General features: G+C 49.9%; 1 protein-coding gene across 18 annotated transcripts in view; it reads right to left on the bottom strand.

Moving 5' to 3' along the window:
- LOC139825460 (dynein axonemal heavy chain 9-like) overlaps positions 1–17016 on the bottom strand; it is a 184354-nt gene that overhangs the window by 142474 nt on the left and 24864 nt on the right. For all 18 annotated transcript variants that reach the window (XR_011742077.1, XR_011742073.1, XR_011742079.1 and 15 more), the window contains 4 exons: positions 12826–12928; positions 11343–11582; positions 3449–3610; positions 2463–2659 (listed from right to left, as the gene is read on the bottom strand). Coding sequence is in view for 6 of the 18 variants with exons in the window: in XM_071817656.1 (XP_071673757.1) it covers positions 2463–2659; positions 3449–3610; positions 11343–11582; positions 12826–12928 (702 nt within the window). In the remaining 12 variants the exon portion in view is untranslated. The remainder of the gene's footprint in view (positions 1–2462; positions 2660–3448; positions 3611–11342; positions 11583–12825; positions 12929–17016) is intronic.

The following is a 17016-nucleotide window of genomic DNA, read 5'->3' as shown; positions in this document are numbered from 1 at the left end:
ATGAACTTGCTATTGTTTTTCAGGTCTGTTCACTTGTCCTTGAGAGTTGCACAGTGAGCTCTGCCCCCAGTCTATTCTCTTTAAGCAATTGCTGACATCCCCACGTTAAAATCCCAAGTGAGGGAGGTTTAGAGGATCCTACCTGTGAAAACCTCACTGTCAGGTGTCTGAAATGCAAGCACCATTCCCCTCTTGACATCACTGCCTTTATTCAACTCACTTAACTGAGTATTTTCCTAGACTAATCTAATTAATTTTTCAAATAAGACTGCAAGAAATACTGTACTGCTTTATTACAACTCAAGCGTCTTATGATCTATGTGCAGACTCCCACAGATTGTGAAATTAAACCCAGAATAGCAATCCAGCTTGTGTGGAGAGCTGGAATGTTCCTGCTTTTCATTCTCTAGCTGGCTGTCCCCAAAAGCAAGGGCACGGGGTGTGCGTTGGGAATGGGCACCATGAGCCCCGGGTCAGGAGGTGACTGACCCATATCCCCCACCTCCCCACATACATTAACTCCCTTACTTTTTTTTCCCAACAGAAACTTCACAACAAATTCAAGATGTCATCCATAAGCTGTTGGAGATGGAATAATTTGTGTGTTTCAGCAAAACGCAATTTCCAAATGCGCTGAATCGAAATCACTCAGCTCCAGTGAAAATCATGCTGAATACTCAAACCTCGCCTTCCCGATTACTCACAATATTAACTGGAGGGATATGACAGGTTTTGTTGAAAATCCCAATTTATGTAAAGTGCAAAAGAAGCACAAGATTAAAATTACTGTCACCTTTCTGCAAGCAGAAACACCAATGGACATCAGGTTGCATATGACTCATTAATACAAAGAAGTAAATGCCCAAACTATAAGGGAAGCCATGCCCCAGCACAGCCAGCACGCTGCACCGCAAAAGGAACAGATTGCTGAGCTCTTAGAACAGAACTGGTTAAACAGCTAGTTAAAAGGAGTAGAAATTTATATATATATATATATGTATTTTTTTAATTTGCATGAGAGTAACTGCATTAGGTTACCAGGTCCAGCAAACCTGAAATCACCCACACAAGCGTGCAGCAGGACAGCGGCTTCCTTCTAGCTTAGTCACAAACCTGCTCTTCATGATACAATGCTTCCAGGCAAAATCAGTTAAAACTATGATTTACAGGGGAGGTTCATCTTCAGAAATTATCTGAGGCCAGGTCTGCATTTCAGCCCCCAAAAATCAGACCACATCTGGAATATTGTGTCCAGTTGTGGCCCCTCAGCTCCAGAAGGACAGGGAACTGCTGCAGAGAGTCCAGCGCAGCCACCAAGATGCTGAAGGGAGTGGAGCATCTCCCGTGTGAGGAAAGGCTGAGGGAGCTGGGGCTCTGGAGCTGGACAAGAGGAGACTGAGGGGGGACCTCATTCATGTTTACAGATATCTAAAGGGTGAGTGTCAGGAGGATGGAGCCAGGCTCTTCTCGGTGACAACCAGTGACAGGACAAGAGGCAATGGGTACAAACTGGAACACAGGAGGTTCCACTTAAATTGGAGAAGAAACTTCTTCAGGGTGAGGGTGTCAGAGCCTGGCCCAGGCTGCCCAGGGAGGTTGTGGAGTCTCCTTCTCTGCAGACATTCAAACCCCCTGGACCCCTTCCTGTGGAACCTCAGCTGGGTGTTCCTGCTCCATGGGGGGATTGCACTGGAGGAGCTTTCCAGGTCCCTTCAACCCCTGACATTCTGGGATTCTGTGATTCTGTGGAATTCCCAACAAGCATTTAAATCATGCATAAGAGCTGGAGGTACGTGTCACGATCCATACCACAGGCATGTAAATGGCTTCATAATGATCAATGGAGGCTCGCTATTTTCATGTAGTCCCACGTGTCCAGTTTCCACAGGGAATCCAGCTGGACCTCCAGGCATCGGAATGCAAGCAGGCTTTCCAAAGGATCCAGGCAATTTAAGTGCCTCAGTCCATTCAAACTAGTAGCCTGAATTCACGTAATCTCACATTATATACATTTGAAAATCCCACTGAGAATTGTGTAAACGTGCCTCTAACCCAGTTGTGAAAGCATTTAGGGACATCCTGGTGTAACTAGTTCTGTGGCTGGCTGTCAAGTGAAGACAAAAAGCACTTGATCAATGTCATGTACAATAAACGTCTGTGCCGTATGCAGAGCATCAAGGGCCAAAGATGTAACAGCAACCAGACTTCAAACGACCAGCAGCATGCTGACCCTCCATCCGACAGCCCCGCATCCTCACAGTGTCAAAAGATCCCCCCAGCAGCAGCTGGAGAAGCAGGGCAGTATTTGTGCAGGACACACCACGTGGGCAGATGAAGCTTCTGCACACCTCCAGCTCCTTCTGCTCTAATAATGGATACCGACATCCTCCAGAAACCTCCATGGAAACAATCTGCATGGATAAAAGCTACAATGAGAGCATAAAGACAGAAAACTCCCTTACACGTGGCACATGGCGTCCTCAAACAGCACCAGGCTCATGGCAGCGTTGACTTCGTTGTAGCTGCCCAAGGCTTCCACAAGGATCTTGTTCAGCTCCTCCCAGGTCGGAACTGGCCTGTAGCTGGGTTCTCCAACGCCTTTAGCGAAATGGCAATAAATGTTCATTCGCTTGGTCTGCTCTAAAGTTTCCTCAATGTCCTGTCAAATTTAAAAATCATTTTTAAAAAAGGTATATAAGAAGTAAAGGAGAAAACACTGCAGCTCTATGTCATCTTTCCAAGTGAAGCACAGTGTTCCAAAAAATGTCCATATAGCTGCACCTGTGTGTTGAAAAAGGGGAAAGAGCGACAAAAGGGAAGGAAAGGGAAAGGATAAAGCCCCAATACTTGCTCTGGACCTTTTGTAAATCACAAGAACTCATCACCTTAAGAAAATGTGAGCACAAGAAAAGCCCCACAGCAACAGCTACAGCATGACACTGTTGCATGGACAATGATTAACAGCCAGAGGAAAAAGCACTGTCTGCGTTACTGTGATATTTGCAGGACTCCAATGGCAACACTGCCGGGTGATGACAGGACTGAAGCAAAGCAGGTCTAGAGCTTCCATTAGGAAGATATTTTGGAAAAAAAGGAAAGCACTAGGGATTTGTGCCTGCATCTCACTTTACTCCCACCAAGACTGGGGATCTGACTCTTTTGCTTTTGCCACAAGACTCAAGACATTTAAATAAAATAATTTAATTAATTCACAGAGCCGAAATCTCCTCTCCCCGGTGCCCTTAGGGAGAGCATCGTTCACCCAAATACCAACATTGGCAGCCCAGGAAGCAGTTGACAGAGATTTTGCTCCTGGTGTCCCACCAAGAGCATCACACTCCCTGCAAGTGAGAGACTGGCAGACCTTGGGTCAAACTTCTCTTGCCCAAGGAACCTTTTTCCTGTAAGCACGTACGTTATTATCAGAGTTATGAACCTCAACACTTACGTCATATAATTTCTTCACCGTCTCCAGCTGGATTTTATCAAAGGTACCATAATCCTTTTCTTCAACCATCTTATCCCGGTAGACTCGGTTTGACTCGTGCAGGTAGAGTTTCACCAGGTCTTGGGGGTGCTGCAGACATTCCGGGGTAGAGAACAGAAGGCCCTGTGGGGTGCAGAGACCAGCAGTAAACCCCACCTTGACCTGAAGGGCCTGATGTCTCCCCAGCATCCAGGCTGAATGGGGCTGAATCACTCAAAATGCAGAGTTACTGTAACAACCTGCAAATAAACTTCTGAAGAAGCCCCTGGAGAACGTGCCCTTCGTTACCTCCAATTTCCCAAAGCAATTGTATATATTACACCAATTTTAATAGCCAAAGTGCATCCCCAGCGCAGCCTGATCTCCAAGAGTGCGTAGGGTCAGACACCAGCCCGACGGGCGGGTTTCTGCATCCCAACACCACAGCACGGCTGCTTTGTCAAGAAGAAGATAGTTTGGACATCTTAGCGGTGATGATTTTTTTCTAAAATCAATTAATTTTAATTAGGTGCATTCTGGCTGCAGGAAATATTAGTTTCTGTCTGCTTATCACAGCATGTTTACCATGAACTCTATTAAAATGCATAAAAGAATTATATTTCAAAGAGGTGTCACCTATTACTAAGCCTATTAACAGCACCCAGGGTTTTCAATGGCATGTATTAAACAGACAGTTTTTATTCCTAACATCTAATTATTTACACACAAAACATAAAATGTATTAAAAGCAATGTAAAGCAGGCCATCTCAGCTCGATGGATCATGGCTCAAATCATTTGGGTTTCACATTTGTCATTACAGCTGTCAAGCTGTTATTTTATTTATTTCAGAGAAAAGATAGTGAGAAGAGCTGATGACTCAAAGAGAATAAGGTGAAACCCATCAGGTCCTAAAAAAAAGTCACTCTAAAGACACTCCAAGCCACAAAAGTTGTGTTCTTGATGCAAGCAAATGTAAGGCTCAGAGGGAAGAAAATCCACGTTTCACAAATCTGTAAGCAGTTTATTAACTTAACACCTGAACATCTCCCCTCCCTTCACTTTACAGACCCGACTCTCCCGACTCCTCTCAGCAGAGCTACCAGGCTCTGCCACGGCAACCAGCTGCGTCCCCAGAGAGCGACGGGGACGCTCTAGATATGGAAGAAATTGCTGCCCCTGAGGGTGGTGAGAGCCTGGCCCAGGTTGGCCAGAGAGGTGGTGGATGAACCATCCCTGGAGACCAGGCAAGAAAAATAAATAACTTTTTCTTTGCAGTCTAAATAACATTAAAATTATACTAACTAGTGCAGCATAGCGACCCCTTTCTAGCTGTCCTGCACTGCTGGATGAAGCACCTGCTCTCCTTTCTCCTGACGTTCTTCTTGGGGAGCCTGGAGCTGCCTCCGCAGCGGTGACATGAAAACAATGACAAACACAACAACAGCGTGTGGGCCACAAACTCAAGAGTCCTATTTAAAGTGCCAATTTTTAAATCTGCTCTGATATCAGGGAGGGTTGACGAGAGGCTCCAGTCACCCCCTTGGCACTGCATAGAATCACAGAATCATTTCAGCTGGAAGAGACCCTCACGAGCATCGAGTCCAACCATACCCTAATTCTAGCATGAAACCATGTCCCTAAGCACCTTGTTTAAACACCTTTCAAACCCCTCCGGGGATGATGACTCCACCACTGCCCTGGGCAGCCTGTTCCATAGCACCGTGGTTGCCATGTGCGATAGAGCAGCTGCTGGCACCTGGACCTCTGTTAGGAAGAAAAATAGCAGAGATGGGAAGAGAGAAGGAGGGGGAAGCTGTGAAACCAGACTGGCTCAGGTAACCACACGCCAGCCAAACCCAAGGTAAAGCTGTGCCAAACAACCGTGCCAGACCAAGGCACAAAACAAACTCTTGCTGACCCTGCGCCCATCTCGCCGCCGTCATTCCCAACTCAGCCACAATGTCAGCACGTAACACACAAGGTGCATTTCGGTGCTTAAAGCCTGAAGTTTGCAGGGCTCTTTAGTGAGCTCAACCAAGGGTGAACATGAAAATCCCTCCCCATGCAAAGGAGTGAGGAGTTCACTGGCAGCGGAGCCGACGTGGAGCAGCAGGACACGCCGGAGCCCCCGCTGCTGTCTGGCTGTCAGGAGGAGAGAGCCTGCTCTTCCCCAGCTGCCACAGATCTTCATGTGACATGCTGCTTCAAAATCTTGTTAGAAATAGGAATAAAAAGCAAAATACAACCCTGCTGGGTCTATGATTATTATTTTACAGAGATGACAGATATAATTTAGAGCATAATACCATGGTAACCCTTTCAGATGGAAAGAAAGACAGCAGCAGGGCTTTCTCTGGTGGGAGCCAGCGGGGAATGTATTTTTAAAAAGCATAATCCACAACTCTGTCACTGCAGAGACCTGTCTGCTTTAATCAAGGGTAAATTGCTTGGAGCGTACCAATCAATTTAACTCTGCAGTGCATGGTGGGACCCAGAGGCACGAAAAGGTGCTGTAGAAGTGCAAGACAAAGTAGTGTCGGACTTGAACCACAGACGGGACCCACTACAGAGCGAAAGTAACAGATAATACCTTCTGATGAGCCCAAAGGATTACAAAGGACTGAAGGGTGACCTTGCCCCTGCAGCAGTAACATCAGTAACAGTAAATTATATACTCACAACAACCAGGAGCCAGGCTGCCGTTCCTGCAGACCTTGCCTAACCCTGCTCCAGCCCCTTCTTGCCTGTCATCCCTGACTGTGGTTTCCAGCCCCTCCTCATATTTCCAGTGAAACGTGACAGCAAATTAAAGTTAGATTATTACAAATTATTACGGTACTTGCTGAGCCTTCTGTAGTCATTTAAAACCAGCCACGAGCCCAGGGGGCTGAAGATGGTCATAGATTTTGAGGTTCCTTGTTATTCTTTTTAAAAATCAGGAAGCAGCATCCTTCAGCCCAGACCCTGGTGTGTTCCCAGGTCAGCAGTGACCCGAATGTGTTTGTGTACTCAGCAGAGGAACCATGCCCAGTGCTGGCTTCCCCTCTTCATCCCCCTTCTTCACCCACAGCCCTTCTGCCAGTCGCCACCTCCCTGGAGACTCATGTTCCCCTTTGGGAGCCAAACCCCCCCACAACACACACATTACCCTGGTGTCACACAGGACAGACCAGCTTATCTCTACTTGAGGGCCTGAACCAAAGTTTCACCCTTGGCCAGCTGACGCCAGACAAGCAGCAGCACTGAGTACAATGCTGAGGCATTTAATGCTGTCCAGCTGAAGGTGAAGTCCAGAGACAAAATCAAATTAGAACAGTGGATGAAAATCATTGTTCTGCAAGGATACATGGAATTTCTCACAGCCTTCCCAAGTCAACACAACTAGATGGTTTGGTAGGGGTCTGGAGCATCTTTCTGATGAGGAAAGACTCAGTGAGAGTTGGGGCTGTTGAGCTGGAGAAGAGAAGCTGAGAGGGATCTGATCAATGGATCAATATCTCAGGGTGGGTGTCAGAGGGTGGACCAGACTCTGTTCAGTGGTGCCCAACGCCAGGGTGAGGGGCAACGGGCACAGACTGAAACACAGGAGGCTCCATCTGAACATGAGCAGAAACTTGTTTGCTGGGAGGTGCCAGAGCCTGGCCCAGGCTGCCCAGAGCGGGTGTGGAGTCTCCTTCTGTGAGACATTGAAACCCGCCTGGACCCACCTGTGTGATCTGCTCTGTGACCCTGCGTGAGCAGGGCTTGGACTGGGGGATCTCCAGAGGTCCCTCCAACTCAACCAGGCTGGGATTATGTGGGATTCTGTAATGCTGAGGCATTTAGTGTTTTCCAGCTGAAGGTGATGTCCAGAGACAAAAATCAAATGAGAACAGTGGATGAAAATCATTGTTCTGTAGGGATACGTGGAATTTCCCACAGCCTTCCCAAGTCAACACAACTAGATGGTTCATCTCAGGAGAAACCTATTGTACAGCCAGGGCAGCCTGGAAAACAACATGGCTCAAGCAGTTCAGACAGGAACCCACACAACAGAAGAAGACACCTGTGTCCTTGAACAGCCGCTGGAACCCAGGCTGGATATCCTGACATGTTTCAAAAAGCATTAGAGACCCACACTTGGGCAACAGAGTGAAACCACACCTGTGTCCCTGATGGGGCGCTGGACACCCTTCTGGCCTCCACAGCCTCGGATGAACCTGGATATCCTCACCTACCTGAATCTGAGCACCTTGAACTGGAGCCTAATCCCACCTTAGATCTGCAAAGTGCTGATGTCTGACAAGAGGACAGTCACCTTGGACTCCTTTCACCTCCAGTGAATGAGGTGCTTCAGAAACACAGTTCCTCTGAGCTCTTCTCCGTGTTTGTCCATGAGGAAGAGCTGATGCACTACAGACAGAAATGCCCATTTTTCTCTGCTGGGGGAGAGGACGCGACTCGCCAGGCAAAAGGGAATCCCACTGAAGATACTCAGACCCCCAGAGACGATCATTCCAATCAGTCAGGACAAACATGAACAGTGCTTGACAAAGTCAATCCACTGCTGCCTGCCGAGCCTCCTACCCCTGGGTGTATAGGTTGCTCTTTTCCCTTTGGTTTCACCAATACCTGACAAATCTCTCTGGTATTTTGCCATCATTTGTAGTGAACACCTGGAGTCACCTTCAGCTGAACCCTCGCTCCAAGCAACGCAGACATCAGCCTGACCAGCTGGAGCCAGCTGGCAATGGGTCTTGGGTGCAGAAGGGAAAACATGAGAGCAGTAAGGACCTGTACCTGTTGAAAGGAATTATTGCTGACTTGATTTGGGGCCGTCTTCCTTGTTCTGTGCAACACTCACATGCATACAATGTCCAAATTCATTAGCTGCAGCAATTAAGATACAAGTTCTTGGAGTGTTTTGTAATGAGGTAATTAGCACAGGACTCCTTGTCATAAGAGCTGTCAGGCAGTTTTGACAAAGGGAATCAAGCTGGGCTTCTAAGGTTGGTAGGTGCAGTATTAATATATAATATATTATGTATATAACAGTATGTATATAATAGTGAGATAACAACAGAGCCACTGGACAGGCTGCAAATGGAGCCATTTTAAGGACCTGTGCAGAGCCAGCAGTATCACAGCACAGCGGCAGCAAGTCCAGGGGCTGACCCCTCCACAGCTGCAATTTCTACGTGCGTTGTGCCTTTAACAGTTGTCATTGGCTGCTTGTATAACTACAGAACAGTCGGTAAAACAACAATCTCCCAATGCCCTTCACACACACAGCTATTGTGCAGGCGGTGTTTGATTGCTTGTCTGGGATTAAAAGGAATTTGAAAAAGGCAACATGCACCGAGCTACATCCACCAGTTCTCCATCTGCCCACAAGCTAAGGAAACTCACATGTCCCTAACCAGGAAAAGGGGGTTGTTTATTCCTTTATCTTTTTTTTTTTTTCCCAGTTAGCATCATATCAAGGGTCATGGGCCATGGTAGACTGGAAGGTGGGTGGAGAACTGGCTGGCCCAGCAGGCTCCGAGGTCTCACTGGAGCTCCAGTGTTCCGCAGGGGCTGGTACCGGGGCAGTGGGTGTCTCCATGCGGGAGCCAGCAGTGCTCTCCCAGCAGGGCTGCAGCTGGCACTGACCACGCAGAACGCAAAGGGAAGGACCTTGACAGGCAGACAAAAGCTGTGTGAGGTTCAATCCACTTTTGGGGCCCCCAGGACAAGAAAGACATTGACATACTGGAACGAGTTCAACGGAGGCCACCAAGGTCATAAAATGGTGGAGGACAGGACATGCAAGGAAAGGCTGAGAGAAATCGGTTTGTTCAGCTCGGGGAAAAGGTGAAGGGGAATTTTAATTCTGTTTCTATCCCTGGAGACATCCCAGGCCAGGCTGGATGGGGCTCTGAGCAACCTGAGCTGGTGAAGATGTCCCTGTCATGGTAGGGGTGGCACTGGGGGAGCTGGGAAGGTCCCTCCAACCCAAACTGTTCTGTGATTCTTTGACTCTGTCTACAACTACCTAATAGGGAGTTATAGAGAAGACTGAGCCAATTTGTTTTGGAGGTGTATAGCAAAAGGACAAGAGGTAACAAACTGCAGGAAGGGAAATTCCAACTGAAATACAAATATATCAGCTTCACCGTGGAGTGGGTTTAGTGGTGTGACAAGGGTCGGAGAGGTTATGGGAACTCCAGTCATGGAAACATTCAAAACTTGGCTGATCAGCCTGACCTGACTTTGAAGCCAGCACTGCACAAGAAGGGTTTGGACAAGAGAGTGTGAGCTAAATTATGAGTTTATGAAGATTGAATGAAAGTAACACATGGAAATGCATTCCTGGAGTCCAGAGCTTCTTTCACACTCAATTTCAGGAAGAAAATTGTGTTCCCGTAGGGACAAACAGGATATCAGGAGATCTCAAAAACTCAAGAATATTTAATGTGAAGGAATAATCAAGAATGAATCCAAAAGGTAAGGAAGGATTTCAAGAAAAATTGGACCACTATTTCAATAAACATTATGAAGCCCAGGAGCCAGACTCCCCCACTCCTGAAGCCACGTGATAAACAAAACAACACCTGAGCTCAGTCGCTGCTCCTGCCCCAGCATCCAGACCTGGCAGGACATTTCCTAATATCCCACAACCTGAGCACCTTTCAAGCAGGTTACAGTTAAAATTAAAGCTTCCCATGGAAATGCTGCTTTTCTCTCTCTGCCTTTCAAAGCACAGATTAACTAGAAGTCAGGAGTTAACACGACCCACATCTAACATCAAAAGCTGCTGATGTTTAGCTGAGCATAAGTGACAGGTCTGATTCTTTCTTGGCACAAAAGAGTTATTAACTTTTTCAAGGCCCTGTTTTTGCATTTCCCACTACGTCATTACTTCAGTTCTTGTGTGATGGACCAGACCACAAGGCACCAAACTTTCAGTACGTACTTAGGAGAACAGGTGTTAAGAAGGACAGCAACAAGTTACAAACCGGGGTTCTACAAGAGTTTATGGTGTTCCAAACCTCTCGATTCGGCTGCCGAGAACCTTCTCAAATTTTACTAATCAGCCTTAAACTCTGAAAGGCTCTTTGAGCAGTAATATCTACTGCTTCAAAGTATGAGATTTCAGGGGAAAAAAAAGTCTCTCCGTTGTTGGAAGAAAATATTTCTAAATCTGAACAACTTCCCCTTGGTACAGAACTGGCTCTGGTGGAAAATCAGTTTTAGCAATTAAGTCAAAGCTGGGTTTGATTCAATTATCACCTTTTTAAATGCCACCCTTCATGCACATACTGAGCATCTGACCATCAAGAAGCTAAGAGGACATGCCAGTACAGGCCAACAAGCTAAGCTGGATCTAACTTCAGGGCCAGTAACCCACTAACTATCCACCACCTGCTTCAGCACAATAAAATAATTTGCCTGTGTGGTGGAACAGTGCCATTAATCCCCACATTTACACGTGTGGAACTGAGGCTCCCAAAGATGAGCGCAGCTCCATCGCACTCACCATCAGTCATTTAAGTGCTGAAGTCGGAAGCCCAAAGCTCCCTTCAGCTGGTCCCTTCTACAGCCAGAGGGCGTTTCAACCCACCCCAAACCTGCACATCCATCTGGAACTACTCATCCCTCCCCGCTGACCACAAGAGGCTGGAAAGTAACTAAGCTTCTCAAAGCCATGGGCAATGGTTCTGGAATCCATCCAAAACTAACAAGGAATTAAGGAATGGCCTAAGGTCACCCACTTTACTCAGGGCACACACGTGCTGTGTCATTTTTAGGTAGGAGACTGCATTCTGCCCACCAGAGCTAGAGGAACACAGCTCCGCAGCCTCTTGTAGCATCGGGACAAGCTTCAAGTCCCACAGGACAGCAACTGCACTTACTTGGAAGATATTGGAGAAGTCTCTCAAGTTGAAAATGTAGTGGAACTTGATGGCTGTTGGAAGGAATGTAGCGGCTACTTTCTGGTGCAGTCCCAGGGCAAGGGCAATCAGCTGCTGAGCTGATTTTTGCACAGCCCCCGAGAAATTTCCACTTGTCAGGTGCTGCGTTAAAATGGTGCTATAGATCCTGGACAAGGCATCCTGCCCAGGGATGGACAGCGCGAAGACACAGAAGTGACGCTGAGGGAGAGAAAGGAAGGCATGGAAAGGTCAGAGAGGTAGAAAAACACCTTTCAAGCAAAATGCCCTTGGGGATTTGCTGTGATAATCTCATCTAGGCTCCCTTTCCCATGAAATGCTGGACCAGATGATCTTTTGAGGTCCCTTCCAACCTGGGTTGTTCTATGATTCTCTGATTTGCAGTCCACCTGAACAAGGTTATTTCCCTCTCCCAGTTTGCCAGCAGAGCTCAGGTGGGAAGTGACATCACTCTGCTCACTAAACCAGGGATTTTCAACTGCATCTCACCAATGCTACACTGGAAGTGCAGTCCATTGAAGAGCCAAAGGGCTCTGAAGGTCCCACCGACCTCTGACAAAGCCCAGTCACTGTCTCTATTAAGAGCAGCCCCTGGAAGGTGCCATCTCCCAGAGGACCTCTTTACTAATTTGGAACTTGCAAAGTTGCCCATGGGACACTTCATTTTAACTCCACACCTTGCTGAAGAGGAGCCAGGGTCCAAGCTGACTCTGGTCATTAGGTTTCTCCATGATGAAATGAATTTTGCTCACTGCTACCCAGTCCCTCCATCGGTTGGCAGCTCCCAAAAATCAAAGTCTAATGTTTAAGATCTCTTCCCAAATCTTCTGTTATCAGCAGCGCTTGAACTGCTTTTTGTTTGGCTTGGGGTTTTTTTGTTCGGTTAGGTTTTTGGGGGGATTTGGTTGGTTGGTTGGTTTTGGTGTTCTTTGTTTTGTTGGTTTTGTTTGGTTGCTTGGTTTGGGGTTTGTTGGGGTTTTTGTTGTTGTTGTGTTTTGGTGTGGCTTGGGTTTTTTTTTAGTTTTGTCTGTTTTCTTCGTTTGGGTTTCTCCCCCACACCTCTTTTTACTGACAGCTGCATCAGACAATTCTGGAAAGCAGGCGCCGTTAATGCACCATGCTTCAGAGCTAAATACGAGCTAAATGAAGGCAAAATCTGCCTGTATGGACCAGAAGGTTGTCCTGAAAGTAGGTGTTAAGCTGGCTGGCAACTTTTGACTTCCTCCTCTGACGGAGCTGCAGAATGCGAGGAAAAACAAACAAGGGAATAAGGGACCCAGTTCGGTGCTTCACTATTAGGAATCACAGTCACTCGACAGATTCGTGCCATTTGTACTGATAAAACAACAGCAGGATCTGCCAGTGGTTGTCCTCTAACCTCACGTTTAAATGATCCACCCCAAAATAAACCCAGCGATGCACCTGCCGTTGTGCAGGGCTTTACCTGCAGCCGAGGGTTGATGGTGAAGCTCCCCGCCGTCGGGTTCATGCACGACACATACTGCACGTTCGTGATCTCCTTCAGCGACAGCTTGGTCCGGTCGTACCTTCGGGCAAAACACAAGCAGCAGCACAGTGACCACGGCCACTGCCTCTCTCAGTACGTGTCCCTGGGCTGCCAGAGGCCGCTTGTCTTCAGGGGGTCAAATTCTGCGTCTTGCCAAGATGAGGCCCAGGCCCAGGTTGCCGGCCTATCTGTACACGGCCTGGCACACGCGAGTCCTGCTCCTGGTGGAAATCCTTCAGCTTCAACAACCTGTAGCTAATATTTCTATCAGTAATAAGCACTGAGCAAAGCCCCTGGGCCATACTCTTCACTTGCATGGAAATGGCAGAAAACAGCAGGAGTGTCTCTGGTTTGATCCCAACCCGGGACAGGGTGCGAGAGACTACAAGGGTGACTCTCAAACACTGTGGCAAACCCAGCCCTGCAACACCCAGTCATGGGAGACGGGCCATCGTGAGCAGGTGAATGGTGATTTACATGTCAAGGCCGAGGTGACAGCCACAGACAAAGGCTGGGTGACACAGGCAGTGCTGTGTTGAAGGACACGCAGCCTGTGCGCTGACAGGCCCGACACGGTGTCAAGGCCCAGGCTGAGAGACCCTCCGGGCCTCCCCCATCTTCCACAATCACCCCCAGTGACGCCTGCACAAAAGCCCAGGTGATCCCGAGGGCTATAAACCCTATAAAACCTGTGCCAGCACGGGCAGGGTGCCACCCTGGGGACCCTTCCACCCACCGGGCTGACCACGGGAACCGAACCACACACCACAGGGTGCTGAACCCTGACTACAGACCCAAGCATTCCTGCATAGGAACTGGACCTGAGACTACAAACCCCTCAAACACACCACGGAGCCCTAAGGGTGGTGAGACCTTTCCTTTCCCTTTCCTTTTCCTTCCCCCTTCCTTTCCCCTTCTTTTCTTCCTCTCTCTTTCCTTCCTATATTCCTATTTCTTTGCCTTCCTTTTTGTGAGTAATACAGTAACATAAGGTTTAGAGCCCCACTTGTGCCACAAAACTCTTTCATGTGAATCTTTTCGCTGCTAAACTGTTTATCGATTGAGCTTAAGTAACATAAATCCTTCTGCCACTGAGTCATTTGCCAATTGGACCAAGCTACAAAAAATAAAGGTCTTTTGTTTGTGGACCTTCAGGATTGTATGTACTTTTTTCCAACCCAGGGGACTGACAAATCTCAGTCACACTTCCCCCAACCATAGCGCCAGGTGGGACATGACAAGGGTCAGCAGGCTGCTGCTGCCGGGGGAGGACAGGGAGTCCTGGGCTCCCTGGTTTAAGAAGGACAAGGAATTACTGGAGAGAGTCCAGCGGTGGCTACAAAGATGCTAAGGGATCTGGAGCACCTTTCTTGTGACAAGAAACTGAGAGAGCTGGGGCTGTTGAGCTGGAGAAGAGAAGCTGAGAGGGATCTGATCAATGGGATCAATATCTCAGGGTGGGTGTCAGAGGATGGACCAGACTCTGTTCAGTGGTGCCCAGCACCAGGGTGAGGGGCAGCGGGCACAGACTGAAACACAGGAGGCTCCATCTGAACATGAGCAGAAACTTGTTTGCTGGGAGGTGCCAGAGCCTGGCCCAGGCTGCCCAGAGCGGGTGTGGAGGAATTGAAAACCATTCCAGTGGTTAAAATTCAGACAGTCAAGAAAACACACCTTCAATGAAAATAAAGAAATAATGGGAAGGGTTATTAGAATGGAGTCGTGAGACAGGTAAACTGAGCCTGGGCAGCTAGGAAGTGTCAGGTAGTCTGTAAACCCTGCCGTACCCAACCAACGGGGAACTGGGGAGGGAATTTGCAGTTGGGATTAGGGGTGGATATAAGCAGTGGCTTTTTGCCCTGTTTTGTGTGCCTACCTTTAGGTGGAACACCCGACCTTGCAAAATCGTTAATAAAATATGCTTTGCTGAGAGATCCTACCTGAGCCTATTATATTGGTGAGATGATAACTTCCTGCATGCAATACAGTGCCCAGTGGGCACTGCTGAGCACATGGGCAGAAGGCCTCGATGTGTCTGGGAGGGGACCCATGGCATGCTGCATCCGCCCGCACCTCGCTGCATCCCCTGTACGTTGCTGCATCCGCCCGCACCTCGCTGCATCCCCTGTACGTTGCTGCATCCGCCCGCACCTCGCTGCATCCCCTGTACGTTGCTGCATCCCCCCGCACCTCGCTGCATCCCCTGTACGTTGCTGCATCCGCCCGCACCTCGCTGCATCCCCTGTACGTTGCTGCATCCCCCCGCACCTCGCTGCATCCCCTGTACGTTGCTGCATCCGCCCGCACCTCGCTGCATCCCCTGTACGTTGCTGCATCCCCCCGCACCTCGCTGCATCCCCTGTACGTTGCTGCATCCGCCCGCACCTCGCTGCATCCCCTGTACGTTGCTGCATCCCCCCGCACCTCGCTGCATCCCCTGTACGTTGCTGCATCCGCCCGCACCTCGCTGCATCCCCTGTACGTTGCTGCATCCCCCCGCACCTCGCTGCATCCCCTGTACGTTGCTGCATCCGCCCGCACCTCGCTGCATCCCCTGTACGTTGCTGCATCCCCCCGCACCTCGCTGCATCCCCTGTACGTTGCTGCATCCGCCCGCACCTCGCTGCATCCCCTGTACGTTGCTGCATCCCCCCGCACCTCGCTGCATCCCCTGTACGTTGCTGCATCCGCCCGCACCTCGCTGCATCCCCTGTACGTTGCTGCATCCCCCCGCACCTCGCTGCATCCCCTGTACGTTGCTGCATCCGCCCGCACCTCGCTGCATCCCCTGTACGTTGCTGCATCCCCCCGCACCTCGCTGCATCCCCTGTACGTTGCTGCATCCGCCCGCACCTCGCTGCATCCCCTGTACGTTGCTGCATCCCCCCGCACCTCGCTGCATCCCCTGTACGTTGCTGCATCCCCCCGCACCTCGCTGCATCCCCTGTACGTTGCTGCATCCCCCCGCACCTCGCTGCATCCCCTGTACGTTGCTGCATCCGCCCGCACCTCGCTGCATCCCCTGTACGTTGCTGCATCCCCCCGCACCTCGCTGCATCCCCTGTACGTTGCTGCATCCCACCGCACCTCGCTGCATCCCCTGTACGTTGCTGCATCCCCCCGCACCTCGCTGCATCCCCTGTACGTTGCTGCATCCCCCCGCACCTCGCTGCATCCCCTGTACGTTGCTGCATCCCCCCGCACCTCGCTGCATCCCCTGTACGTTGCTGCATCCCACCGCACCTCGCTGCATCCCCTGCACGTTGCTGCATCCCGCCGCACCTCGCTGCATCCCCTGTACGTTGCTGCATCCGCCCGCACCTCGCTGCATCCCCTGTACGTTGCTGCATCCCACCGCACCTCGCTGCATCCCCTGTACGTTGCTGCATCCCCCCGCACCTCGCTGCATCCCCTGTACGTTGCTGCATCCGCCCGCACCTCGCTGCATCCCCTGTACGTTGCTGCATCCGCCCGCACCTCGCTGCATCCCCTGTACGTTGCTGCATCCCACCGCACCTCGCTGCATCCCCTGTACGTTGCTGCATCCCCCCGCACCTCGCTGCATCCCCTGTACGTTGCTGCATCCCCCCGCACCTCGCTGCATCCCCTGTACGTTGCTGCATCCCACCGCACCTCGCTGCATCCCCTGTACGTTGCTGCATCCCACCGCACCTCGCTGCATCCCCCATGCCTCACTCCATCCCCCACACCTCGTTGCATCCCTCTGCGCCTCACTGCATCCCCCTACTCCTCGCTGCAGCCCCTTGTGCCTCCAACGCTCCCTCGCAGCTCCCTCACCCTCTATCTGCCTGACTTCCCTGACACCCACAGCCCAAGATTTCTGCCTCCGCTCCACTGTCTCTGTTCCTCGGAAGCTTTTGGCAGAGCTCAGGCATGCACACAGCTGAGGAGAGTGGAAATTGCAATGCGTCCCTGCCCTGTATTCCCTGTGGAGAGATGCAAATATTCATGTCCCACACAGAGCTGCTGGCTAAAGTGTAAAACACACCAATCTCCTTCCAAAACAGTCACTGCTTTTCCTTCAAATCACCTCTGCCTAGATAATGGTTGTTTGCTGCTGCCTGACAGAAGACAATGTTAGGTGCTCACAGCAGGGGGGTTCACCCC

Source organism: Patagioenas fasciata, chromosome 21, assembly GCF_037038585.1.
Source record: "Patagioenas fasciata isolate bPatFas1 chromosome 21, bPatFas1.hap1, whole genome shotgun sequence".
NCBI lineage: Eukaryota > Metazoa > Chordata > Aves > Columbiformes > Columbidae > Patagioenas > Patagioenas fasciata.
Note: the sequence above shows the minus strand (reverse complement) of the source record. Positions and strands in the feature narration are given on the sequence as shown.